At 41.9% G+C, this 27,965-nt stretch overlaps 1 protein-coding gene and 1 long non-coding RNA gene across 2 annotated transcripts in view; one reads left to right on the plus strand and one right to left on the minus strand.

The window, feature by feature from the left end:
- Window positions 1-27,965, minus strand: part of LOC110365240 (uncharacterized) — a 362,256-nt gene that overhangs the window by 106,335 nt on the left and 227,956 nt on the right. The gene's annotated exons all lie outside the window — the stretch shown is intronic.
- Window positions 1-27,965, plus strand: part of TECRL (trans-2,3-enoyl-CoA reductase like) — a 59,723-nt gene that overhangs the window by 22,060 nt on the left and 9,698 nt on the right. Inside the window, exons 4-6 of the mRNA XM_005511249.4 lie at window positions 15,252-15,296; window positions 16,499-16,602; window positions 27,522-27,637. Coding sequence (XP_005511306.1) covers window positions 15,252-15,296; window positions 16,499-16,602; window positions 27,522-27,637 — 265 coding nt within the window. The remainder of the gene's footprint in view (window positions 1-15,251; window positions 15,297-16,498; window positions 16,603-27,521; window positions 27,638-27,965) is intronic.

A 27,965-nucleotide genomic window follows, 5' to 3' on the forward strand; every position in this document is an offset into this window, starting at 1 on the left:
CCTGTGCAGCCCCTTCCAACACGCCATTTCACCAAGACTATCAGACACTTGCCCTGAACTTCCAAGTGAGATCCCACACCATCCGAGAGGACAAATGTAAGCACAAGTACCAGATCACACAACTCTTCTCCAGCTGCATGGGGAGGCCTGTGCGTGGTCCCGCTCCTTCCCATCTCCAAATGAGCTGTGACTGCCTCCAGTTCTCCTCTTCCCCTGCTGTCTCTCAGTCATGCTCAGGTCAGACAGTGTTGAGCAGCTGGAAGGACAGCAGCATTTTAAACCCAACAGGTGCACCCAAAGCCCTGAAGCAGATCTTCAGAACACAAAGCAGTGGAAGCCAAGCTGGCCCAGTGAAGAGCAAGGAAAAGAATCTCGCATTGCTTAGAAATCACAAGGCAGGACTTGTGAGAGGAGCACGAGGTACTGAAATTAATCCTCTGGCAGAGGAGGTCCTCTTTTGTTTTCTCCTTTCAAAAAAGCCTGCTCTGAATCTGCAGTTTGCCTCTTTTTAATGGCATCTCAGAGCTAGCAGCATGACTACAAGAGCTAGGCTTTAAGGAATAACTCCATATTTTGCAACAAAAGCTGGATGCATAGCTGTTGCTGGAAAGGATGACTGTTCTTACTGCATCACGTCATTCCCTCTCAGAGGCTGCCTGTGATGTTAAACTGCAAGGCTCAGAGAGGTGAGAAACGATGCTGTGGGGATTAGTCATTAAGAGCAGTACCAGGGACAACAGTGACTGCTTAGCCAGTGCCTCACCTGTATCATCAGGACTGTCTGATGACACAGTCTCGCTGAGAACCAGCAGTTCGCTCTGATTTTTCCACAGTGTCTATTACAGCTGGATTCTCAGGTTGAAGAAAGTTAATGAAATCTGTCAATTTTGATGCCTGGAGAGAGACTCGTGTGCCTGATGAACACACCTGCTAGGGACTCAGAGAAGCTGAATTATGCTATTTATGGCTCTCCCAAGCTGACCTCCTCGTCTTCTCCTGTCAATCAACCAGGAGCCGTTCATGTGTTTCACACACTGAAGAGACACAAAGAAGTTATATCTAGGGCACAGAGCCTTCCAGAAGGGTCTTTTTTCTGCCCTATATTAGGAGATCAGTCTTTGAAAAAGCCAAAATATTGGAAAGAGGGTCACGATCTGATCCTGGCATGAGTCGCCTTGAGCTGGATGCACTCCCCAGACAGAAAGGCAGCTGCAAAGCGTATGTTTTTTGACAAATCTCAGTCTCCTTCCTTCCTGTTCTTATCCTGGGCAGTTCAGGCTAGGCCACAGTCACAGCTCAAATTCATATATAAAGTTTTCATACATGTTTTCATCTATGTTTTCAAAGGAACAGGCAGCAAACTGCTGTCCAGGCTGGCTGACTGCAGAGCTCATTGGCCCAGTTTCACATTCCCAGTGCAAACATGCAGAGCGCATTGGCTTGACTGTCACATCCAGCAATTGTTTTCAGTAAATTTCCCCTTTCTGCTTTCATAACAAATCAATTGGAAATGAACAGTGAAGGCGAATCACTGGGGGTGGGCAGTTATTGCAAATGGGTGCTATGAAGTACAGTGATTTCATCTGGGTAAATCACTCATTCATCTGTGTTGACTTTGTAAATGAAAATGGCTAGATTAGATGGAAACACAAAGAGATTTATTTCCTATTATATTTATAATTTATTTTTCTTTTGTTTTAGTCTCAGAGCAGATAGCAATAGAAGTGTATGATGAATTTCAGTATCCCTCAAATGACAGTTCTAAGCTCTTTTGACTCCTCTATGCCTGTCAACACATTTCAGTTTACTAGGAGCTCTTTGAATTCCTTATTACTGACGCAGTGAGGCTCATATATACTTAAAATCTTTACTTCTTATTTTGCAAGGCTAAGCAAAGCTCCTGCTACAAAACTCAAACCAGTTGCTATCATCTTCTTCCCCACCTCATAGCTGGAGATCTAATCCATGAGTTAAGTTGCTTCCTGCCTCTCCAGAGCATGCATGCCAGAAGAGAGCTAAATCCTTGCCTTTGCATGCTGCTTCGGCCACAAGGCCAGCCTCTCCAGGAGCCTTCACGTCTGATACACACAGGAACAAGTTTCAGGAGGATGACCTCCTCTCAGCTTCCCTGTGGCACATCTGTGCCAATCTCTCTATACAAAATACAACAGTCTGTCTGCTGGTAGTTTTGCGTAACTTGAATTTACAGCTTAGCTGTCAAAATAGTTGAAGTGCACCTACGAGAGCTGGGAATACTTAACTTTCTTTTGCAATAGCCAGCCAGGAATGGCATCACTGACCTATAACACACGTAAAAGACAGAAGACGCCAAGCTGAGTTAGCCTCATCATTGTCATTGTAGGAAATAATTATTTTGCAAATATAATAGGCTCAGGCAGGATCTCTCAGCAAAGCATTTTTTTTTAATAACGATATTGCAACACCAGGTGTTCTACCTAAAGGTAGGCACACATAATAGGGCAAAAAGCCCCTGCTTATATCCCCCCAATATCCCGGCCACGATTTCCCTCCCCTGTTCCCCATTGGTTGGGTACTTCAGGGTTTATAGACTATCCTGACACTTGCCTCAGTTTACATATAATATCCTTCCTCCCATATTAACTTGTAAATACAGGTATCAGTATGTATACAGGTATCAGTATATATTCCAGGAAGAGACTGTGTTTTACATTAAGGATTCATAGTCCAATGTCTCTCGGTCCTTCCACCTAAATTAACTTGTAAATACAGGTATCAGTATGTACACAGATATCAGTACATATTCTGGGAAAAGACTGTGTTTTACATTAAGGATTCATAGTCCAACGTCTCTTGGTCCTTCCCCCCGGCTATGGTCAGGCATCAGGTCCTCAGTTATGTAAAAACAACATTTTGTTCCTTACAATTTTCCCCCTCTTTTTCTTTTTACTTTTGTTGGTTTTGCATTATCTTATGATACAGTCTAGCAGGTGGCTTCAAGCTGAGACAACATAATTTCACATTTTTCTTCAGGAGTTATGCATTCAGAGTTGTTTCTTTCTTCTTGTTCTTTTAGCAGCATCATTTTATCAGAGTACGGCGGTGGCCCTAAAGGCATTTGCTTTGATAGAGCTGCCTCAATAAGGCATTGAACAAGTCCTTGGACACATGGAATGGTGCAGCATCCTATTGCAGTTAACACCCCTGCTACTACAATTAAAGAAGTAAAGGTAGATACTATAACTTCTTTCAATTTTCCAAACCAAGATTCTAACCATCCCGTGAGCGAACTATCTATTCCTGAATTCTCAGCCAATTCTTCTGCTAAAATTGTGAGTCTTTGCAATGCTCTGGTTATAGTGCCATCAGGGATAAAGGTACAACACCTATCTCCTAACATTACACATGCACCACCTTTTTCTGCCAGCATCATATCTAGGACCATCCTATTTTCCCATGCCAGTCTACTAGTAGCATCTAATTGTTCAGCAATTCCTTTAATTGCTTGTCTAATATAATTTATAAATTGTTGTTGGTTATAATAAATATCATTTATCCTGTCAACATTCTTGTTTACAGTTACCCACCAAAACAAAAAGGACTCAAAACCCACAACTACTTGATTTCTTGCTTTGTGTTCATTTGGGATCCCTCTGGGGACCCCAATTGAATCGAGATAAATTCTGTCATCAAAGGAAAACCCTGAACTCCTTTTTCTGTTGCCCTGATGAATTACAGTGTTCAAATGCCAGGGTAAAAGGAATTGCCAATTGAACAATGTCACAGGTACCCCCCAGTGGGGGGGTAAAATGGAATGAAATGTCATCTTCCCACAGTACCACCAAAGATCCACTCAAGAAGCATTTGAAGATGTATGAGGACCAACTTCCCACGTCTCTACACACCTACTCACGTTCCTAGGAACTTGGTATCATTCCTGCCCCATCATGAGAGACAGGCAATGTGATTTCCAATTAATCCTGAAAATGCTGGGGGAATTTTGGTATTTTTTTCTGCAAGGCTGGAAATAGTAGGGAGAGAGTATGACATGACTTATTTCCCCATGCCGTAGAGTCTTGGTATAAGGCTAAGATGCACCCCATCCCCTGTCAGTCTTTACTCCATGCCAGAGGGAGGGGTACCACTTGGGCCACAGGCCTTCCTGGTGCACAGGCATAGCAATTGCTCTCATTTAGGCTTTGCACCATATATTTGATCCATTCTACCCAGGCATTTGTATCTCCATACCCTGTTTCTACTTCAAAGGTTTCTCTTAAATCTGACATTTAACAGTTGTATTTTGAATCTTCCCAGGGCATCTTTCCACTAATGTCTGTTCGTGATCCATAAACCCCACTTACTGAATCATCTGCTCCCTGTATTGTAATTAGCAAAGGGTTGCACTGCAGGGACTCACATCCTGGGAGAGACTGTCCTTTGGATAGGATAATTTTTCTTTTCAACTCTGTAACCGTTCATTGCTCGCTGTCCATCCCCTAAACTCTGTGGTCCAGATAACACTGTACCAGGAGGGGCAATGAGAGACAGCAACAAAAACTATGCACTTATTTAAATCATACTTAGACTCAGTCCCCTTGGACACATATGTTTGTTTTCATAACTCAATTCTCTTTAGCCCTGTACATCCTCACAGTTAAGGATCTGACAAGCATCTACTCAAATTGTTAGGGAACCTTCAGTTTCAGTGATGTTAAGTAACCCATTTGTAAATTCTACATAACACAGGATTAATAATCCCCCAAAGTTTCATTTCATTTTCATCTCTGTATCTTTAGTCGAAGAGGGTTGTTAATTGTTAGTACTTGCCACTCGTCATTGTCCTTTGGAGGTTCGACTGGCTCTTTAATCTATGTGTAATGAGTACACCCTTTCTCAGCTGGTCGTACTGCTGCTGTCTTGGTGATCAGCAGAACGTGAAATGCTCCTTCCCAAACTGGCTCAAGCTTAGTTTCTTTCCAGGATTTGACCAGGACCCAGTTTCCAGGTTGAGACTTGTGATCTGCAGACTCTAAAGGCAGACTTTGTGCTACAAGCCCTTGGTGCCTGAGAGAAGATAGAAAAGAAGGCAACCCAAGTATACAGTTTTTGAGAAACATATCCTTAGTTTCAAGCTGTGAGGGTCCATCCATTATTTAATTTGTTGTAGAATCGCTTTTGCTACCACTGCTACTGTGGCAGTGCTCAGAGGGAAAGCTTCTCCCCACCCAACAAGATGATCAAACACTAGTAAGTTTTTAATTCAGCCAACAGCAGGTAATTCTGTGAAATCAACTTGAATATTTTGAAAGGGTCATAAACTTGGACTCTGCCCTCCCACAGGCTGTTTTCTAAGTGCCTTTTTACTTACTTTTTTACAAACCACATATCTTTCACAAATTTGCTTGGCTATAGTATAAATTCCAGTACACCCATATTTTCGTAACACTGTCACACATGGCTTGTGTTCCCCACTAACTCTCCTGATGTAAAATTTTGAATACCTCCCTCATGGTTTGCTTATTTAACATTTCTCTACCATCTGGGAGTACCCATTTCCCATTCTGTTCCCTGGCTCCTAATTCTTGGAAGACTTCTTTTTATTTTTCATTGAAAACTGGAATTTCTTGCAGGGCCAGGACCTTGGGCATGAGATAACTTATTGCTTCAGGTTTTAAGGCTGCTTTTCAGGCCATTTCATCTGCTAACCAATTTCCCCTGACACAAAAGGAGTTTCCCCTCTGATGTCTATTAACATGTACTACAGCCACCTCTATTGGTTACATCAGATTACATAACATTTGTCTAACTATTTCTTCATGAATCAATTCTTTCCCTTTGCTATTAATTAGACCCCTTTATTCCCAGATTGTCCCAAAGATGTGCACTACTCCAAACGCATATCTAGAATCAGTATAAATGGTACCTTCTTTTCCTTTTAACATTCACAGTGCCTGATTGAGAGCATATAGCTTGCATGTCTAAGCTGACCAGTTATTAGGCAACCTTCGCATTTCCCTTATTTCACCACTCACACCTTCAATGATGGCATACCCATTGTGCCTTTTCCCCTGAATCGCCTTTGAAGATCCATTGTCACCTCTCCATAGGAAAGCAGCAGCGTTTAATTTCCTGCTTTCTTCCACCAGAAGAGCAGTTGCTGCTGCAGCTTGCACACACTCTGGCCAACCTCGAGACACTGTGTCTAAGAGCTTAGATAAGTGTGCCACTGGTTGTTGCTTCCCCCAGCCCACTTGCTGGTGGGGCAGTGTGAGAGGCAGAACAGGCCACTCTGTGCAAGCATTATTTGACAATAACAAAAACATCTCTGTATTATCAACACTGTTTTTAGTATAAATCCAAAACATAGTCCCATACTAGCTACCATAAAGAAAATTAACTCCACCCCAGCCAAAACCAACATAAACTTCCAGGTAATATTATAGCTCTCATATTTTCTCCTTGTCACCCCCCAGGCAGTAACTGTGTTTCCGCACCCAAAGCCTGTAAAAGATTTCTCTCTAATAAATAAGCTGGGGAATCTTCCACTAATATAAACCTTCCCCATACACTTTTAATTCCTATAGCCACAAATAGGTGTTTATTAATAATTCTCTCTCCTTTCCCCTGCTACCTTGTTTATTACAACTGTATCTTCGGTCTAAGCTCTTTTTAGGGTGAAATATAAAAGGGACAGGGTAGCTCCCATTTCTAGTAAAAGCTCGACGTCACGACCTCCTGCTTTACCTATTATATTATATTATATTATATTATATTATATTATATTATATTAATTTTCTCCCATTCTTTTACTTTTATCACCAACTTCAGTCTAAATCCTCTGTGGTTTTTCCCCTTCCAATCTTTATCTTTTACTTGCAAATTCCTAGTTAAAGCTGCTGCTAACATCATCTTCAAAGTGACTAAAAATTTACCTTATACTTAGACCCCAAACTCTCTTTGCTTGCTCCCCCCATGTTGGAACAACAGAAAACCAATTCTGGCCCTGCAGTTCACTTTTGCTGAGCACTTGAATCTCATTCAGTATTGTGGAGAAAGATACTAGATCAGCCTGAAAAGCATCTGATCAGATAACCCTGGAGTTTTAGTTTTGGAAGTGTACATGTGGTAGTAAAGAACATTTTCATTGTGTACTGAATTAGGAAATTATGGCTGAGGCTTGGCTCACCTAGAAGCAGTTCACTTAGTAACACAGGACCTTAAAAAACACTTTTAGGGTCAGATTTTTAAAGCGCTAGAAGATAGCAATAAAAGCCAGATGGCTAACTGGGATTTTTGAAGTCTCCCAGTTCACATGGAAATGAATGTGAAGTTCAAGACTTCAGTCATTGAGACTTGATTCAGAACCAGTGGGAGCTGTGCTACTGACCTGAGTGAGTTGTGTGCTAGACACTTTCTTCCTTTTAAGCAGCATTTTCTCATCTATAAAGTAAGAATAATTAACCTGCCTTTCATCCACCTTGTGATCTTTTGTCTGTTTTGGCTGTGATCCCATAAGAAACATTTGGGACAAAGAATGACTTAAATGTATGCCTAATGACCTATTGAACCGGAGGGAGTGAGGTGTCTACAACACAAAAGCCAGGCTATCCATTAAATGCTCAGAGGAATAAGATGACCTTCAGGAAAAAACAGGAATATTTAAGCCAGCAATAGAAAAAGTGAAGATCAACTCAAAAACTTTAATGGAAAGTCACATTATTTCTCTTTTTTTTGGCAGCTTCTATATCTGATGTTATTGCATTTCATTAAGAGGATTACAGATATCATTTCAGATGAGTAATATAATAAAAGGAAAGTCAGTGAATCTATTGAGATGTAGCTTGAAGCAGAACTGTCCCTCTGCTTTCTGGGATATTGTTCCCAGCTGAGATTTCCGGGTCTCTAACAATGCATCACAAATGACATACTACGTAAACAACCAGAGAATAAATGTGAGATGCTGTTTAAATGCCTCATTGAGAAAATGAAATGTCATAGCTAGAGTCGTTACTTTCCTTGCCTTTGCAGTAGATTTACTTGACAGACCTAGTTGAGAAACAACAGAATTTGATTATCAGAATTACCTGTTATTAGTTACAATGGGTCTAATATTAATGCCTGTGGCCCTACTGAGAAAAGGACAGTGTGAGGCCCTGTAGAAGTAATCCAAGCCATGGAGAATATCTAGTTTCAGATAAAACAAAGAACTGAAGCCTACCGAACTGTTAACAGCAGATGACAAGGTAGTTATTGGTTTTAAACAGCTCCTACATCAATTTAAACTCAGGTATTATGTTTTTGTCTGAAGAACAGATAGAATTCCGGTGTTAACCTGGCCTTCACCACCAGATTCATGTGAGCTTAATGTTCATTCAAGGAATTCAAGATACTCTGTACTCTACCCATCAAAATCTGATTGTAACTAATTCCTATCCCCACCAGTTAGTCTCAAATTTTTCTGTGAAGGACCCAAACACCTCATCATATCTAGTTGTTGCTGGTACTATGATGTATATTTGCTGTGGGTTTCATGCTGCAATCTAGACACTTGCCTGTTTTCAGTGCACACGTGCATTCTGACTTGCTTTCTGGGTAATACAGCTCATACATTTTATTTCCCATCATAATGAATGTAGGAGGCACCGTGTTTTCCAACCAAGATTTTGCCACAGAAAGCTAAGTTGTGCCTAGCAGCAGTTAAAGAGACTGGATGTTCTCCTCAAGGCAGGCAAACCTAACTTCATAATTACCAACCAGAAGTTACTAAAACTTTAGACAAAGAAAAAGAAATGTATGGTCTAAATTATTCCATAAATGTGGTTAGAAAAAAAAATCTGGAGGTAGAAAGAGGAAAAAGAGAACTGTATGTGGCAAATCAGACACTGAAAAAGAACCAGTAAGCCAGTCATCAAACATGAGATCGGGGTTTTTTTTCTGGGTTTGAAATAGAAAATCTCACTTTCTCCACGAAAAGCTGAATTCTTGGAACAAAAGCCATGCTTTAACAACAGCAAAAATATTTTTGAATACTTTGACCTAATTCTGCCTGCAAATGGGAAGGTCAGCTCAAAAAACTGTTACCCAACGGCACAGAAATGGAACGCACAGGATGTTGGTGGTTTATTTGCTTTGAACAATCTGTGTTGCTCTGGTTTAAACTCTCCAGTGAGAATTTAATTGGCACTAAGGAAGAAAGCATGTAAATTCAAATGTGGTAAGTTAATTGCTGCCATTGGTGTAGCCATTAGATTAAAAAACCAAAACAATCAGACAAACAAACAAACAAACAAACAAAAAACCAACCCAAACCAGTCAATGATTGAAAGAAAATTGTGCTTCATTAGCATATTTAATTAGGTAATTGAGTAAGGAATGCTTTTAAAGAAAGAAGGCTGGGGTAGGACTCTGCCCAGTGTTTGAGCAGTTAAGGATTCAGATAGCAACTGATTTCATAGGCCACCAAACATAAAGCTGCATTTTTTGAAATTCCATGTTAGAATATAGACAGGCAGCAAGAGAACGAAGGATATTTTAGGTCCCTGAAACACACTGTAAAATATATATGCAGTTTCTCATGGTTGGGTCACCCTTTGTATGAAGGCTTCACTGATAGAGTTTATATTAAGGAAGAGAATCCTGCTTGAGTTCTTACATCCCCCTGATATCTCGGCAGCTATCTTTGTTACCCTTTCCAAACTTGTCAAGACAGGAGAATAAAAGCTAATTGCCAGAATGCAGATCCCAAATCAGCTTAAAATACTGCATTGCTCTTTTAATTGAGGTTGGCATTTCAGAGCCAGGACACAAGTGTCTGCAGATGTTGCATCCAGCACCTGCTCAACTCCTCGCACTCCCCTGACATCGCTTGCAGCTCCAGGATTGTCAGGGTATCGGTTTCCTTGTTTCTCTGGATTCTGCTCTGTGGTTGTTATTAATGAAATAAAAAGTGAGCTGCACTCCCTTCCCTTCCCTTCCCTTCCCTTCCCTTCCCTTCCCTTCCCTTCCCTTCCCTTCCCTTCCCTTCCCTTCCCTTCCCTTCCCTTCCCTTCCCTTCCCTATGCACATGAATTTAAATACAAATCCACACAGAGAGATCAAAATTATTCACACTTTCTGCAGCAGGCTACATGGAAAACTGAAAAGCACAGGACTGGATTTTCTTTTTCCTTTTTCTCTTTTTTTTTTTTTTTTTTTAAGTAGAAAGGAGAAACCATGTAGCAAAAATATTAAAATACCCATACTTGCTTGCTTTTAATTTCTGATGCTTTGCTTGTTTGAATTTCCACAGCTACTTTCCATGTCTAGCTGTTGAAGAAGGAAAAGTGGAAGCTTAATCTGCTAGTGACATAAACTGATCTTTAAATTATGAATAATATCCTGTTTACCAATAATAACAATTGATCTTCATTAAGAAAAACTATGCTGACTCTTAAGAAATATGTCTGCTATTGCTCAATCAGAATATAGCTGAAGTATGGGATTGTTTTTTTTTCACGGAAAAAGAAGCGGGGGGATGCTTATGGTCAAATTGCTTCTTTTTCAAATTCCATGTGTCATGAAAAAAGTGGTTATTTGTGTCCCCATAGCAACTAGAGGTTAAGGTGCCTTTGTAAAATACATGGCCAAACGTCTTCCCTGGAAATCTTACAAATTAAACAAAGTAGATAAAATACTCAAAGAAAAAAAAAAAAAAAACAGAAAAGGGATTTATCCTTCGCTACACAGCCATTAAACACAACGCCTATTTCAGTACTATCTGAGATTTTCCTGAAGAGGGCACACTGGGTCTGCTCTTTGCACTGACTCCACATAAAAACACAGATCTACTTTTAGTAGATCTGCTTTAAATATTCTGATATATCATGCTGAAGGTGTTTTTACAAGGAAAACCATGGTCTAGCTGAACCATCCCAAGGCCAGGACTGGGCCCCGCAAGCCCAGCTGGGCTCAGGAGCTCAGCATGGTGTTGGGCCAGCACAACAGGCATGGCTAGAGCCGGTCTCTCTGCACTAGCCCCCCAAAACACAGAAGACCCAGATGTGATTGTGCCTGCATTTAGCAGGTCAAAGCAACAAAACATCCTTTGGTTTGTGGCCAAAGAAGACATTTTGAGTGGGACCATGTGGAGGGACACTGGTAATAGAATGCATTTCAGCTGTGCTCAGTTCAGGAAGGTGCTGTTACATTTCTCAGCTAACACATAACATTTTGTGATCATGCAAGAAGTATTGGTGGTCCCCAGAATTTCCTATATTTCTGCAAATTTAAACAATGTGCTGCTGTTGATTGATGATAGCAATTTTGTTGTTCATATCATCCTATTCATATCACAGCAGGTATTGCTTGTAATTATTAAGCCTATTTGTTATTAGAGATGTGTGGGTGGTGAAATCCAATGACAAAAACAAATAATTTAAATGATAATAAAAATTAGCTGTTCATGGAAAGTCAGTCTGCTAATTATCTCCAGACGGTGTCCGTCAGCTCTGTTGTGCATTTGTTAGACTCCTTGCTCCCCAGTGGCACACAGGGCTGTGTTCTAAGGAACGCACTGAATTTCCCCAGCAAGAGTTCTTTGTCATGGTATACCTTTGCTCTCATGTAGGTCCATATAACTCCGTAAATACTTCGGGAAAAATAGGCATTTCATTGTGTCATTTACTGCAGAACAGGCAGCACACTAGAGATTTTTTAATGGAAGGATCTTTATGAATCTTTAAAAAATTATACTGACCCCTTCACTTTCATAACTATTGGAAAAGTACCTAGTACTTGTATTTCGTAGTTATTAAATTTTCAAAACCTCTTGCAATATCAAAGTGGTGGAGCACATATTAAGCTCAGTTTAAATCTTGTGGATAAAGAAAACTTGTGGATGCTTTTAAAACTGCTTATGGGCTTTTAAAACTGTCCTCAGTTCCTGTGATTGTCAGCTGATTGACTTCCTGAAGTTCTAATAAATGCAGTGAAGAAACAAACCATGTGAGCAATGGGACCAGTAGAACTTGGTTTTCTGTGCATCTTTGCATTGCAGTATTGTCAATGATGTTGACGACACTTAAAATCAAGGAACTTGCAAATATTCTTTCAGCTAAGGAAGGGGAAAAGCTGCCGGGTGCCCATGTGCCTGCAGCTGGGGGAGATGGTTTTAAAGATCAAGACAAACATCCTTCCAGAGAAAGGTAAGTCAGGAGGGCAGAAATAATCAAACAGGAGATGGGTGTCCTGGTTTTGTTAAAAACAAAACCATTTTGTCTTTTAGTGATTTTTCCTTTCAGCTAAGTTCTTCTAAGTAACTGCATTTTTCTTAATTTGGCTGCATGTTTTTAGTTCCGGAGCTGATAAGGGTAGCAATGGTACAGCAGAAGAGGCCCAGGTCTAGATTTATTGCTATATGGCAGCCAAGGTTACTGATAAAATTTCACACGTCCCGTAAGTGAGAGGGGCATATTTGCAAGGAGGGGCAAACAGAATAGGTGACTAAAATTGACCAACTGAGTATTCCATCCCATACACTTCATGCACCCTATAAAAGTGGGAGATCACAAGGTTCTCACTCTATTTGACCATAGCCAGCATCTGAAGAGGACCCTGTCTGTCATGCCTGGTTCCAGACCCTGCATCCCTGAATCCAGTTCCGGTTAACTGTAAGGTCTAGCCCAGGACTTCTGGGTGCCTGCCCTGCAGCTGCTGGAGCCCTGCCAGCTGCCCCAGGAAATTCAGGATTGGTTTTGTATATTTTGTATAATTTTCTGTATTTATTAGTAGTATTAGTAAAGCATTTTTAACTTTTCCAACTTGCAAGTCTCTCTCCTGTTTCCTTCTATTAACTTTCCTTAGTGGGGAGGGTGGGGCGTTAACAGAGAGCATCTACCATGGTTTATTGTCGCCCTGCAGTGAACAGTGACAATGGGAAACCAGGAAGACATTTCAATAGCTGTTCAAATGCGCTGCAAAGAAAGGAACCAAACTTGTTCTACACAAATGCTAGAAATCTGAGAAATGTGACTGTGGAACCACAATATTGGCTAAATATCAGAGAATGTAATATTGGCTAAACAGACCTGTGGTTTGATCCATTTTATTTTTTGGTCAGCCTATCTCTGCTTTATCAAGTCAAAACTGGTCTGACAGACCCTTAAGATTTAGTCTAAAACCAACCTACTTACAAGTAGAGGCGCGTTTGGACTTTGTCCCGCACTTCCTTTGCATCACATTTCCACTTGACATTATCTAGTGGCCCTCCACTAGATATTAAGAGCTAGGGAGGAACATCCCAACAGCTAATTTCAGGTCCCTCCACAAAATGCACACAGCACCCCACGTATGGGCTGGAAAACAGAGCCACTCAGCGGTGTGATATCAGGGTCACTGCAGCAAGGGCACGCTTCCATCTGTCTAAATCTTTGAGTATGTTAAACATTACAGCATATTGAGGCTACAGGACTGGAAATATGGGATGACATGCTTAAAGGCACAACCTCTGTTTGCCCTTGCAAAGATGATGAGCCATACCTAAAAGCGCATTGCCACAGGATCACATAAATTGGCTTTTATTGAAACATTCTGTAATGCGAGGCGGGGGAGTGCTTGGGAGGAAGATTCCAATTTAACCCACAGACATTGCATTTCAGGCTCCCAAATAAGTATTGATATCTGCTGTCCTGGAGCAAATCATATCTTCCTTGACAAGTCAGACAGCTGCTCTTTCTCTATCTTCCTTTTGTTATCTTTAATAGCTGGGGATGATTGTGGTACCTTGAAAAAAAGTTTACCACTTACTTGACGGATGTCTCACCTCCTGCTATTAGCCCTGGTTCCTGTGTTCATCTAATGCTTGTTCTTGCCTACAGAACTCAAACTTGGACCAAGTACTTTGGGAATGAGGGTGTGCCAGGTCCCCCTGCATGTTGGGTGAAGTGCACACCAGGTACAGTTCCCCTTCCGCACCCAGTAGCAGCTGCTGGGGTGGACAAGCTCTGTTGCTCATCCTAAACTACAGTTCAGGTGGAAGCCACCTCTGGAGTTCATATGGGCCAAGCTACTGCACAGAGCAGGGCCAGCTTTCAAGTGATGTGAGATCTTTCAGGATCTTTCCTAGCTGCAGTCTGTCTGTCTCCAGGGAAGTCAATCCCAGAGTTTCTTTCCCATGTTTGATCACAGTCATTGTGAAGAATTTTTTTCTGCTTGCTTAAGGTACTGGTATCTTAAAAACAGGAATACTAACAATTGTAAGACAGGTCTAAAGAAAACCATGGCTATATTTGACCAATTTCACCCAGACTTTGAATTGAAAAGACAAAGCAAATCTCTTTCAGGCTACTTACTATCCTGAGGTGTATCAAAGGAAATAAATGCAGTACTGATGGCTGGGGGTGCAGCTGTTCCCTTGCCTTCATTTATCAGACTTTGCTGCACCTAAACTCCACCAACACCACGGACTGTGTGAGGTCTCCTCAAGCTGCTCCAATGACAAATGTGCCAGGTCAGCCCAAAAAGCTTTCAACAGTAAAGCAGCTAAATTATGGGGTTTTGCAGTGCTCACAGCAGCAAGGCAGCCAGCAGAGCTGTGGTGGCACAGCCTCCTACGTGCAGTCTCTACAGAGAGCTGGACAAGGTGACAAATGGAACAGCCACCAGCCCTTCTGCAGGCTTTGTGGCACTGACCCAATTGTTCTGACACTGGGAGAAACAAACAGAGCTGGAGACTTGTACCTGTTTGAACTAACAGTCATACGTAGCCCTGTATTAGCTACCCAGATGCCTCTACTTTTTGTATCTCTACCTGACTAATGGGATTTCTGTGATTAAGAACTGGTGCTCGTTGCATGTCCTGAGTCAGATTTTATATTCCTGAATGGACACTTGCTCACAATCCCTTTGGACCAGACTGCAGAACAGGCATCATTTTGGAGGGAAGGGCAAGACAGATACATTTAATATGGAGGTTTGACAAATACAGTAGTAAACAGGGTCCTCTTCATAATTCCCAGTGGTGTACACGCTGCCATTTTTTGTGCACTGGTGGAATGTTCAGCAGTGAAGTTGGCCCTTCCAGCTCTCAAGTGGGGAAAAGAGACTTCTGCTCTAATACATGTAGTGTGTGCTTCTTCTAGCTCACTTATATTCTCCTTGTATAGCTGAGACCTAAAGAGAGGATTTTTTCCCCTCACGTTTGTAGCTATCAGCTTTTAGAATACTGTCAATAACAGAATGAGAAATTTAGATCCTCCACTATGAAATTAAACAGCCATGTTTTTGGATTTCAACAGGTCCCCAGTGGTACCCTTCCCGTGTTGGCCTGCAACTAGAACGTAGTGAGTATTCACAGGGTTGAGTACAGGCACCTAACATATTCCTAATCCTTTGGCAAGTTCTCCTCTTAACAGCATTGCTCTCTCTATATGTGTTATTGGGTGAAATGTTAGCACTTTCTCATTAATTGACATCAAAGCTTAACTTACTAGCTTTCTCATTAATAAAGGAATCTAATGGTTTTCATAGCCATTGCAGAAAAATGTTTCAGAACATAGTATATGATCAAATAATGAAGACAAGGCAGTTTTAAAACCATTCACTCCCCTCACTCACTGCATTATCAGTTGTAACACTTGCTCACAGCCTCCTCAGAAGATACAACCTCTTTTTTTGAGGCGGGGCCAGTACACCAGTTCTTGGTGGACATGGCAGTGGGAGATGCAGCTGCTGCTGGCCGTGTCACATTTGGTCTGTGGACACGCAGCATTGCAGAGCCCTAGAAAATGAAGGCTCAGCACCTGGTGGAATTTAGCACCCTCACAGACTTAAACAGTCAATAAATGTTTATTGGGAGACACAATACATAAAGTCAAAAAGAGAAAAGCATTGCAGCCACAGCAGCACCCCATGCCAGTGGCTGCTGGGGTTTCCTAATGTCCATCTCACTGTCTAGACAAAATAAAAGAGAACCAGACACTGACATTTTATATTTCTGCTTGTACGCTCCGGGTTCATCAGGATTGGAAGCAGAGTAATACTGAGATAGACCCAGGCTGGCTAGGTCACACAAGCTTACAAAAAAATCCTGATTGTGGGCCTTTGCCCAAGAAGTTGCATTCATCCTGTTGGTGCCACCTGCTGTAAAATAGCCTGAGAATGTAAATGCTTCAGCAAAAGTTATCAGAGAGGAAGACATAACATCGACTTTACCATTAGTCTTGCAAGACAGAATAAAAAAGTGCTCTATGACACCATCCGTGTGATAGCATGATGTGTCTCTGAGAGCATAGGTGAACAGAGAGCATAGCTGTGGCACATTGCTGCTCAGCATCATGTCAGCCAAATGCTTTTTGTTCAAATGAGAGGAAAACTCCTCTTGTAGAAAGGTTTTGAGCTGCTAACCTGGGGAATAAGTATGAAGTCACCAAAATAAATCTGTATACAAGTTGAGCCTACACCTTGAGCACCAGCAGAGCAGCCTATGCTGAGCCTCTGCAAGGATGCCTGTTGTTCATGCAATTTATTCTTTTTGTTCTTACAGATGGGCCCTATTTGAAGGATTCCATTAACATTCAAAGTCTGGCCGTTTCCTCCATCATCACACTGTATTTCACAGACCTGGGTCAGCAGGTTGGCTGGACCACAGTAAGTATGTCCTTGTAACAATTAACGTGATACATCTTAATGTACTGAAAGTATTGCAACTTCCTCAGCCTGTCCTTCTACATGTCAAATGGTGTTATTCCTTTATCAGCAGTCAAAACAGAATTAAATTGATGGTGAGCCAAGTTACCAACATGCTAACTCTGACATCCAGTTAAAGGTTAGAAGGTAGACATAGCAATATTTCCTGAGAAAAGAAAATATTTTTAAAAGCAGTTTTAGCTAATGTAGGGTTTATATGCATATGCAGGAGCTGTACTCAAATACATCCGTTTGCTGCAAGGCTCCTCAGCTTTGCAAGTGGAAGGATATTAAAAGAGAAAAAAATGTTTTTCTGCTAATGCTGTCACTAAAGCAGAAAAGTAGTTGGATGGGAATTAGTTAAATTTTGTTCACCTAAAGAACAGTTCCAGGAGTGTGGCACAGCCAAGGATTCTGGGCAGAAGATGCCCAGCCAGACTTAGGAGTCACAAAACTTTAAAATCTCTTTGTAAAACAAAAGCATTCACCATGAGCAACAATACCTGTATTACGGTGTTGGTAGAACCATCGTCTGTTTTTACTGCTAGTCTTGGTTCACCTGGTTATTTCCTGTAAGCACTTGTTGGAAGGTCCGGGTGGCGGGGGAAAGGCGTGCCACAAAGGCTGCAATGAAACTATTCATAGCAATGGAAAACAGTCAATTGCCTGCAATTATTTTAATAAGGCAAATGAATTTTTGTTAATTGTTGTTGTTGGCTGTAGGGCAAGTTATTAATTAGATTCTGGCCTCAGGCAGCCCACAGATCTCTTGCTGCTCCCGTGGGGCAACCACAAGGCCCACAGACAAGCCACTGGCCTTCCTTGGCTGTGCCTCTCTGGATGGAGCTTGTGAGCTTTCAGCTCATGGTACTGGTTCCTCTTTCCAGCAGCTCACAGGCTAGGAGGTTTTACTACGAGATGCCTAAAACAAAGTTGCTATTTTATAGCCCTTTCTCTCTTAAACAGTACGCTCAAGGTGGATGTTACTGCCAGAGCTGCTGCTGACTTTGGGAAGAGCTAGCATCTGTGATAGCACTGTCAGGTCACATACCCATCTGACCTGCTCGAGCTCACATGCATTCCCCATTCTTCAGGGAAGCAGCACAAACTTGGGGACATTTTAGCCCCTATGAACAAGAACATGACCTATATCTGTCTTAGTGGTTAATGCAAGTTGGGCTTCTGTTTCCCCCCAACCCATCCCACAACTTCTTAACTGTGGAATTGCCTCAGAACGCAATATTTTGAGCAGTGCAGCCTTCTGTTTGCTACAACTAAGTAATCTGCAAGAACCTTATTTATTTTCTCCTTTTCTGGTGGTTTATGTAGCCTAAGACAGTAACATAACTAAAGCTTAATATCCCATTATAAATAGTGCAGTTACAACTAGGCATTGATACTGCAGTGTCATTTTTTAATGATTTAATCTGTGTGTGCAGAAAATGGATTCCATGAGTTTCTAAATACTCATCGTATCCCATTCTGTTCCATATTCTGAACTGTCTCTGTTCTCACTGGGAGTCAAGAGACTTTTATATTATAGCCAGTCTGTAGCAACAAAGTTTTTAGAAGATAGTATTCTAACAATAGCAATTAAGAAAGTATTTGTACACAGGAAATATTGCTTTACTGCCATTTTTACTGTGCATAGAGCTCCCATTCAAACGCCCTCGATGCTCTATCAGATTTATGCACGGTGAGAGACGCTTCTGATTTATAGAGCTGACATTTAAATAAACCAGGCACAGAATAAAAATATTCCAATCTCATCAGCAAAGTGATAGCTGAGGTACAAAGGGCCACATTAAGGTCTAGACTCCAAAAATAAACATGAAGGCACATGGAGATCTGTTGGTTCTCCAAAGGTCAGTCTCTTGGGTGTGGATCTGTCTAGGGGAAAACTAAGCACAGAGGTGGGTCATCTGGAGCTTCTTTACCTCTCTTGAGGACCAAAACCACCGAGATCTGCAATCCTGAGGATTTCCACCAAGAAAAGAAACTCGTGGCTGTTTGAAAAGGGAAAGTGGTACCCACTCTGATGCCTCCAGGTACATTGTAAAATAAAATACTATGCTTTTGTCTGTTCCCAAATAAACCATTTGGGTCCCTAAGTCTAGAAGCATATTTCTGAATTGAGAAACCTCAGCTTCCCATTTGGTGCATGTGTTGTCTCTGATTTACAGTCCTTGTCAGACTGCACCTTGGTAGCTCAAGAGTTTGCTCCTGTTGCCTACTCAGTCCTTCTTTGTAGGAAAGATGTCTCCTCAGCCTTCTTACAACATGGTTCCCAGTGAACCCTGGTTTGGGGTTTTGTGCTGTTATGAGCAGGTATCCCCTAGGCTCAGATTGTACCACAGCTCTAAGTTTGGTTGCCTGAATTTCAACAAATTCTAGAGGTTGGCTTGCTCTGGAGAAGGAAGGACAAACTGGGTTGAGGGATTTGCAGTTGTCCTCCACTGGAGCAGTGAGCTTTTGAGAACTCTTTTGAGAATGAGGCCTTTTCCTGGGATAACATGGGTAGAAATCCAACCTCAGCTGGCTCTTCTGAAAGAATGGAGGCCCTCAAGGCTCATCTCCAGGAAACAACTGAGGGAGAAAACAAAACCTGTTTCTTAGCATCAGGGATTTTGTTACAACTCTGCCGTCTTTTTTATAAAACAATATTACCTGAAACACATAGTTTACTTCTGGGTGAGATTTACCAATTCCTTTACCCTATATCTGGGGGGGGCAGTACTTGAGGTTCGCTGACTGGTGCTGCAGAGATACCAATGAGAGTTGAGCTTACAGATATTTACTATATTCTTCATGCAAAGATTGTGCCTCCAGGGATGTTTGAAATACCCACCACTGAAGGGATAGTGTTTTATTTTTAATCTAGGTCCAATTTTGGGCCTAAGCGTGTTTGATAGAGACCTCTTTTTATATATGGCAGTGCAGCATGTGACTTTTTGAAACGTGTTTGGCATTTTACTGCTAAGAACATGTACCGCTACTGTAGTTGAAAGGAAAACCATTCTTCCTGCACAAGTCCAGACTTCTGTTCAAGCTTTCCTCTTCTGAGAAGTGATTGCAATTTCTGATTTATCAGCTTCTGCTATCTAGTTGCTATCCAGGCAGGCTAGCAGAAGGATAAAAATAGAACTGGAAAAACAGTGTTGAACTGTGAAAAGTTCATTTTACCTCCCAAGTCTTTGAATTTTGAATATAAGCCTTGAAACACAGTGCTTTAGTAAATATTTTCTGTAACTGTGAGGTAAATTAGGGACTGCTCAAATACTTTGACTCGTGAGAGCCTTAAAATGCTGAGACTGGCAGCAGAACTGCTCCATTTACTTACGTTGTACTTTTTTTTTTTTTACTTTGTGTCTGTACAGCCCCCCCCCAATAGAAACCCTTCCTATATGACTCTGATTCCACACAGCTCTGTAATACAAACAAATAATCACAGAGAAAACCTTTGATAGTCTGTGATCTGACTTATGGCTACAATAGACTTCTGGTAGTGTAAATCAGAGGTGGCTGAAAAAATGGAACTATATTTAATAGATGTAAGATTATATTATATATAATTTTTCTGGAACAATTTCAAATGAGAAAAGACAAGATCTGAACAATTTGGAGGAGTGAGAGGGCTGGGAGTCTCAGCAAACTAGTGAGTCAGTTAAGAAAACTTATATTTTGACACAGTCTCCCACAGCATCCTCACAGCTAAACTGAGAGAGTGCGGTCTGGACAATCGGGTAGTGAGGTGGACTACGAACTGGCTAAAGGGAAGAAGCCAGAGAGTCGTGGTCAATGGGCGGAGTCCAGTTGGAGGCCTGTATCTAGTGGAGTGCCTCAAGGGTCAGTACTGGGGCCAGTATTATTCAATATATTCATCAATTACTTAGATGAGGAATAGAGTGTATTATCAGCAAGTTTGCTGATGACACCAAGCTGGGAGGAGTGACTGACATGCCAGAAGGCTGTGTTGCCATCCAGTGAGACCTGGGCAGGCTGGAGAGTTGGGTGGGGAAAAATTTAATGAAATATAACAAGGGCAAGTGTAGAGTCTTGCATATGGGCAGGAACAACCCCAGGTTCCAATATAAGTTGGGAAATGACCTATTAGAGAGCAGCGTAGGGGAAAGGGACCTGGGGGGCCAGCACTGTGCCCTTGTGGCCAGGAAGGCCAATGGCATCCTGGGGTGTATTAGAAGGGTTAGTAGGTCAAGAGAGGTTCTCCTTCCCCTCTACTCTGCCCTGGTGAGACCACATCTGGAATATTGTGTCCAGTTGTGGGCCCCTCAGTTCCAGAAGGACAGGGAACTGCTGGAGAGAGTCCAGCACAGGGCAATGAAGATGACTAAGGGAGTGGAGCATCTCCCTTATGAGGAAAGGCTGAGGGAGCTGGGTCTCTTTGGCTTGGAGAAGAGGAGACTGAGGGGTGACCTCATTAATGTTTACAGATATGTAAAGGGTGAGTGTCATGAGGATGGAGCCAGGCTCTTCTTGGTGACAACCAACGGTAGGACAAGGGATAATGGGTTCAAACCGGAACACAAGAGGTTCCACTTAAATTTGAGAAGAAACTTCTTCTCAGTGAAGTTAACAGAACACTGGAACAGGCTGCCCAGGGGGGTTGTGGAGTCTCCTACTCTGGAGACATTAAAATCCTGCCTGGACACATTCCTGTGTAGCCTCATCTAAGTGTTCTTGCTCTGGCAGGGGGACTGGACTAGATGATCTCTTGAGGTCCCTTCCAATCCCTAACATTCTGTGATTCTGTTACTCTGTGATTCTGTGATTACTTAGGAAGGAATGTGAGAACAAGGTATGAGAGTGAGCTGAGGATCTGCAGGATGTATCAGTGGAGAATGTCACTGAATATATTTCTTAGTGGATACATATCAGAGCTTGCCAGTTCAAACACAATTAGTTGTGGGACAGGACTCTCCAAATTGAATGATGCTTTCAGGGAGTTGTGGGTACCTTGAAAATTTTGCAGCAGTGCCAAAGAAACAGAATGTGTGATTTTGTGTAACTCTTATGAGTGGCTTAAGGATGACTACAACACAGGTGCCAGAGAGAAATCCCAAAACATATTTTCATTGCTACATTTCTTGGATAATTTGATCATAGAAGAGGATCTCCAGGAAACAAAAAAAGTCAGTTGCCTCTACAGGCCCTTTTCCAGCTATAATTATTTGTAACACAAAGCACCTCCATTTTACAGCTAAGGGTTTGTATTTGGCAGAGGTTTCTGCCTGAACACATAATGTTATACACAGAAAGTGTCACTCTGCCTTGGTACAACCGGCCTCAAGGCTTAAGCTGATACCAGTCACAGGCTGGGAACCCTCAGAACGCTCTGACTTTTCACAAAGGCAAACCACACACGCAAGATTTGTCTTATTTTTCATTTAATTAAGTCTAACAGTTCTCAGCCTCCAGACTTATCAGAAGAGAAGAGCTTCCATTTGCCTGATTTCATTACATTGTTTGTGCCTTTCCTTGGGCCACACATATTCTTGGCTTTTTGTTTCTGCCTAGTGGCAGCATGAAGTCAAGTGATAAGGGATGTGGAGCCCTCAGAAACTGCCCAACTGGCTGCTTGGGATCCCTCAGACACTGCTTCTCATGAGGCAGACAGTGGTATAATAATTCCTCTTGGTCTCAGCAACAAATGCCACAAGCTCAGGATGAACCATACCAGCATGTAAATTTTTCAGGTGTCAGCGGGATTTAGGGAGCTACTAGGAAAAATAATTTCAATGAGTGAATGTTCTAGTTGCTGTTCAGCACAGTACAGGCTACACAACCCATGCATAAGTGTTTACAGTAATACCCTTGAGTTTTTAATGCTTCAAGAGCAAAAAGAAGGTAGAGAGAATTCAATAAACAGAGCAAGCTCTTTCTTTCAGTTATACACAAATTTATCTTTAAACCAGTCCTGCTACTTACAGAACAAATAGCTACTCAAAGTATGGTGCTGATAAGCGTAGAAACTTTCCTGTTTGTATTCATGGTATCTAGGGAGATCAACAATTTGTCAGTCTAGGCAAACTGGGGAAGTTTTAGTCCCTCTAGAACGCATAAGCCTAGCAAAATTATTTCCTATGGGGAATTTTTGCCCAACCCCATATTTGGGGTAAGAAGAGCACAGAGAAGAGAGTGAACCAGTGTTTGGGAGAGTGAGGTTCTTTGCCCACCTTGTCTGGTGAGCTTGACAAGTCCCCGAATTTCTCTGTATCTCAGTTTCCAGGTTTGGAGCAAGAAAATAAGAGTATTTTCCTCTTTTGCAAAGTGCTTTGAGACTTCTAGACAAAAAGTGCTGTGGAAGAGCTGGTTGAGGTTATTAGTAATAGTCAGGTGTTTAAAAGCATGACTTCATTTAGGTATCTGCAGAGCAGGTGGTGGATATACATTTTAAAATGATACACATTATAGCACAGATTGCAAAATGCTGTCAAAGCCCTGTAAAGATTTGGCAGCAATTGTGAACTCACCTTGGTCTTTGGTTACAAACAGAACTTAAGGGCTTCACTGAGTGTGCATAGGTACAAATATATATAGCATGCACATGTGTGTGTGTGAGAGCATTTGTTAATTTGCAGTAATTTAACATTTTGAATATGAACACGCAAAGGCTCGTGCTCTCAGGGTATGAAGAGGTCTGAATCCAAACCCATTGTGTTAGCTCAGTGTCAAAAGAAGAGACAGGAGGAAAACTGGGATTTCCCCTCCTTTTTCTCTCTGGCCTGGCTGGGAGAGAAGCAGCATCCATCACTGTTTGCTCCCTGGCTGCAAGAGCCGGCCTGAGTCAGCTGGAATTTGCCTACAAAATCCTACAGCAAATCCATCCCTATCTCTGGGGTTTGCAGTAAATATTGAGATGCAGCCTGAAATACACTGAAAACCACCGAGTCACTGCAAAATCTGCCCAGACAGGGGACTTTCAGGTGCCCCCTCTGTACTCTATTTAAGTTTTATAGACTGGATCAACCAATTCCATGAGAACTTGAACAAAAATAATTGAATATTCAAGGAGCCATTAAGAATTTTACCACCTGATGCAAAACTGCTGCTGAGGATTTTTGTAAACATGAAAATACAAAAAAAAAATATTTAAAAGGTGAAGATTCAAAGATGCTGCTAAGATGATGCCATTATCATCCCTAGGTAACTATATGGCCTTTAATGAGGTAGCAAAGCATATGAAGTAGGAATTAGTCCAGAAATTAATGATGTTTCTTAATGATCATTAGCTCAAGAGTAATTAGGTCTGGGATTGTTAAAGGAGTCTAGGGTAGCTAGATGCTACATTCAGTGTGATTTGGGGACTCAGGGATGATTCAGCTGCCTGTTTCTCCAGGGTGTCCCAGAAACCCCAGCTGTTCCCTGTCCCCTCGCACACATCAACGTGTCCGGTATCAGCACATCCTCCGTTTGACCTGCAGCTACTTCCTTTGCCTCACATTTATCAGAGAAACAGAACTCTATCCATTAGATAATTTATATACTGCAGCTGTTTTTTCTGTTCGAGTTACCCAGGACACACTTGAGCTATTTGTGTCTCTTGCTGAGCTGAGAGCATCTGGCAGCAATCCAGTGTTGTTGTCCCATCTGCAGGTATTATCTTTTCCCAGATTCAACTCAGCCATCCTGCTGGCAGAAGGGAAGCCATCGCAACTCTGAGGAGCCAGGAAACTGCCCCTACATGGCATGGAAAGCACTGTGGGTTGGGATCAGCCTGGAAAAGGCTGTACGGCCTCTGCTCTGCAGCTTGTCCTCAGTGAGATATGGCGTGAGGCTGTGCCAAAAGGCAACATGATCCCAGAGAGGGTGGCAGTGTGGTATTACTGAAAGGGCATGTACTGAATGCTGGAGAGAGGAATGAGCTGATGCCCTCATGTAAAGATATTGCTAATTTGGGCAATGTTTGTTTTTAAAGGTCCTGATGGACTTTTTTCAGGCTTCCTCACTCCACACTCTGTTCATAGCTTCCTTCTATCCTTTTATGCCTTTTCCCAACCAGGACACACATCAGAAACCTTCCATTCCCTGTCTCAGCCCTGCTGGGATAGTGTCAGGCACATCAGCTGCCCCTACCAGCCAGAAAATTCACGTCCTGTCCCTTAGAGTTACCAACAACAGATAACTGTAAAGAGTTTGTTTCACTTCTAGGGCATTCCTGTCTCACTGAATAGACACTCTGCCTCCTGAGGTCTGGGATTATAATTCCTGACCTGGTTGTTACTCAGTTCAGCAAGGTGTTACTGGCATCACAATATGGACAGAGATTAAATTCTGTTGAGCTGTGCACATTGTAAGAGATGCAATGCTCCTCCAGGAAAAAAAAAAATATATATATTTACTGTGGCCATATCTGCCACATCTGGCTGCACCAAATCTAGGTAGGCCCACAAGATGGTAAATAAAAAGCAATTTTCTTCTAAATATTGGATGTTTTTGACATTTCTGAAGATAAATGCTCTGTGTTTTAAACAACCACTTTTTTTTTTTTTTTTTTTTTCAAAATTATATTTCTTTTGTCCAGAAGCTACAAGCTACAATGTTATTATTTTTAGGGTTTTGATTTTTTTTTTTTTTTTGCAGGATATGTCAGCAGAAACTAGTATCTTAGTAATTTTGTAGGTTTTTGAGTATCTGTAAAAATAAGAAGTTGAACTGATCCTTAACACCATTTCCCAGGCCCAGGAAACAGTCAGCTGTAGGATGAGTTATGAAGATGGTAGGCTTAATTGCATATATTCATCGAGAATCCATAGTGCTTGCCTTAGCTGATGATTAGAACCAATTGTAATTTTTTGTTAATTTAAGACTACTTTCCCCTGCAGCTGCGTGAACCTGTGAGATTTTCAGCAGCATTTCTCTGCCTTTCTCATTTCTGGTACATTTAAAGCTGGTGGGCCAGAGGAGGAGAGCAGAGGTTTGAGCATGGGAGATGCAACCGAGGGACACAGACCAAAACTCACCCAAAATGTCACAAAAGCACGGCAGCAAATCAAACCTCCTCATCCAGGCAAAGGGATTCAGGTGTCAGCTTTGGCTGCTAAATAGAGACCAGATTATTTTTTATTTTTCTTTACTAAGTCCTGAAGCTTCTCCTTTCAGCATCTGAAATCAGCTGGGGGCAAAAGGGGAGCACTTGGTGCAGTGACAAGTAATCACAACTTGGTGCCAAGTCCTGCCAAACTTTTCTTGGCAGCTTTGTCCTATATTCACGCCAAACAGGTGAGAAAAGCTGGCAGTTACTGGGTGTGACTGGGAGGAAAAGCTACACCAAAGCAAACAGCTCATTCCATTCTCTTATACTGACCTGTCCAGGGCATGTTTTCTGCACCTCTGTTTCCTGTCCCATCACTGTCTATATTTAGTGTATTGCTTTTAATAGAATAGCAGGGGTCATGTCATACAGAGTTTCCAGAGTGTCCAACACAGCGGGCTCACAAACAGTTGGGAACAGACCCACACAACTGCTTCGAGGACAAAACTCTAATAATCTCTTGGCTGCAGTGTGTTTCACAACCACGTGGGCTCTTAAACACTCTTCAATCAAATGTTTCCATACACAGAGGCACGACTGCTTTCGGGATCATGCAGGGTCTAAATGGAGCACAGAAATCATGGTGTCATGGAAAACAAAAGAGAACTTGACATTTCCCTGATAGAGAACACCAAAGTCTCTCTCCTTTGGAGATAGTCCTGCTATGAAAGGTTGAAATTTCCAATGTTTCTCCCTGTAACAGACAAAAATAAATACTACAGGGGTGGTTCCAAAAGAGGGAAGCCTAATTATGGAATATTTCTGCAGGAAAACCTTTGTTTCAAAGCTTCCTTCTTTAGAGGAGCAGCACACTGAGGCTTGAAGTGCCTGCCACATACCACTTTTGAAAATTGCAGTCTAAATTCAACGTTACCTCCTTAAGCCACAAGTATTTATCCATTACAGTTCTATAGCAGTGCAAATAGCTACCTTAAAGTCAACCAGTCCATTATTAATGAATCTTTGTCCCTTAAGTAACACTATGCATTTGAATTACAAGTTGCCAGTTGCTGGCCCTTGTAAGCCATTTCCATTTTATTCTGAGATTTCATTCCAGTGATCAAATCCAGACCTCATATCACTCTTAACCACATTTTACTTCTTCCGTCTGGTTTGTAGCTTCAGAGTGTATCCTGACAAAAGTACCAAACCAAAGGCAGAACTTCGACCTGAGGATGGCTTTCGGCAGGCAGTCTGTGGCTCACAGGGATCGTGGTGGGGAGGTGACATTATTTCTGTTTTACAGGGTAACTTGTCCCATCTACCCACCACAGGCTACTTCTGCCCTGGGAGGAGTCTCCCTCTGTCCCTGAACAAAGGCTCAAAGCCCTAAACACCAAGCAGACAGGTTGTGATCTTCCTCCCACTGCCACATTTTAGGCCATGATCCCTCCCCTCCAGACGATTCTGCTCACCACCAGGATTCAAAGCTACATTTGTTGGCTTTTAACTGATGTGCAAAAAACACTGCCAGAAAGCAAGCTGCCTTCTGCTTTTGGACCTTGATTTTTAGTGTTATTTAGATTCCAAATAGGCACCTGATGGCACAGCCAAAAGTATAAAGAGGAGATAACTGATTTTGACCACCTTCCACAAAGCCTTCCTGACTGGGTTTGTGTTCTGCACAGAAACATCTCTCATCTTCTAGATGGATTTTACTCCTAAAGAGACAGCAAGAAAACAACTACATGTAATTTAAGTCCTCAAAATAAAGCCAAAATGACATTTAAAGGATGAAAAGGTGTTGTGGATAGGGTTATTCTTTTTCTCATGACTTTACTGGTAAAATTTTCTCCTCTGATACAGCTATTTTCTTTCTTATTTCTAGTTTTTTCTAACCGAATACACTGGACCTCTTCTAATTTATCTGCTGTTTTACATTCGCCTCTCGAGTATTTATGATAAAGTGGAAAGTACGAAGAACTTCCGCCACCCAGTGGTACAGTAAGTGAGGGTTGTGGGACCTGTTTCCTGGAGGGACGGAGACTGCATTGCCAGGGCAGAGGAGGTTCCAGGGGTCTCAGATTATTCTTATCAATAGCAGCACTCATAAGCCTGACCAAAAATGAGATCTCAGTTCAATGGTCTCTGTGCCTCTGTGTTGTATTTGACCCAAGTGGTTTGCACTCTCGATGTGCATCCTGAACAGAAGATGACATAATAAACACAGCAGGTAGTCACCCAAAATCTTGAGAAAAGAGGACAAGACTTCAGGTGTCCCACTCCCAGTCTCTTCACAGCACATTCCCACTCATAAGTAGCATCCACATCC

This window comes from Columba livia, chromosome 4, assembly GCF_036013475.1.
Source record: "Columba livia isolate bColLiv1 breed racing homer chromosome 4, bColLiv1.pat.W.v2, whole genome shotgun sequence".
Taxonomy (NCBI): domain Eukaryota; kingdom Metazoa; phylum Chordata; class Aves; order Columbiformes; family Columbidae; genus Columba; species Columba livia.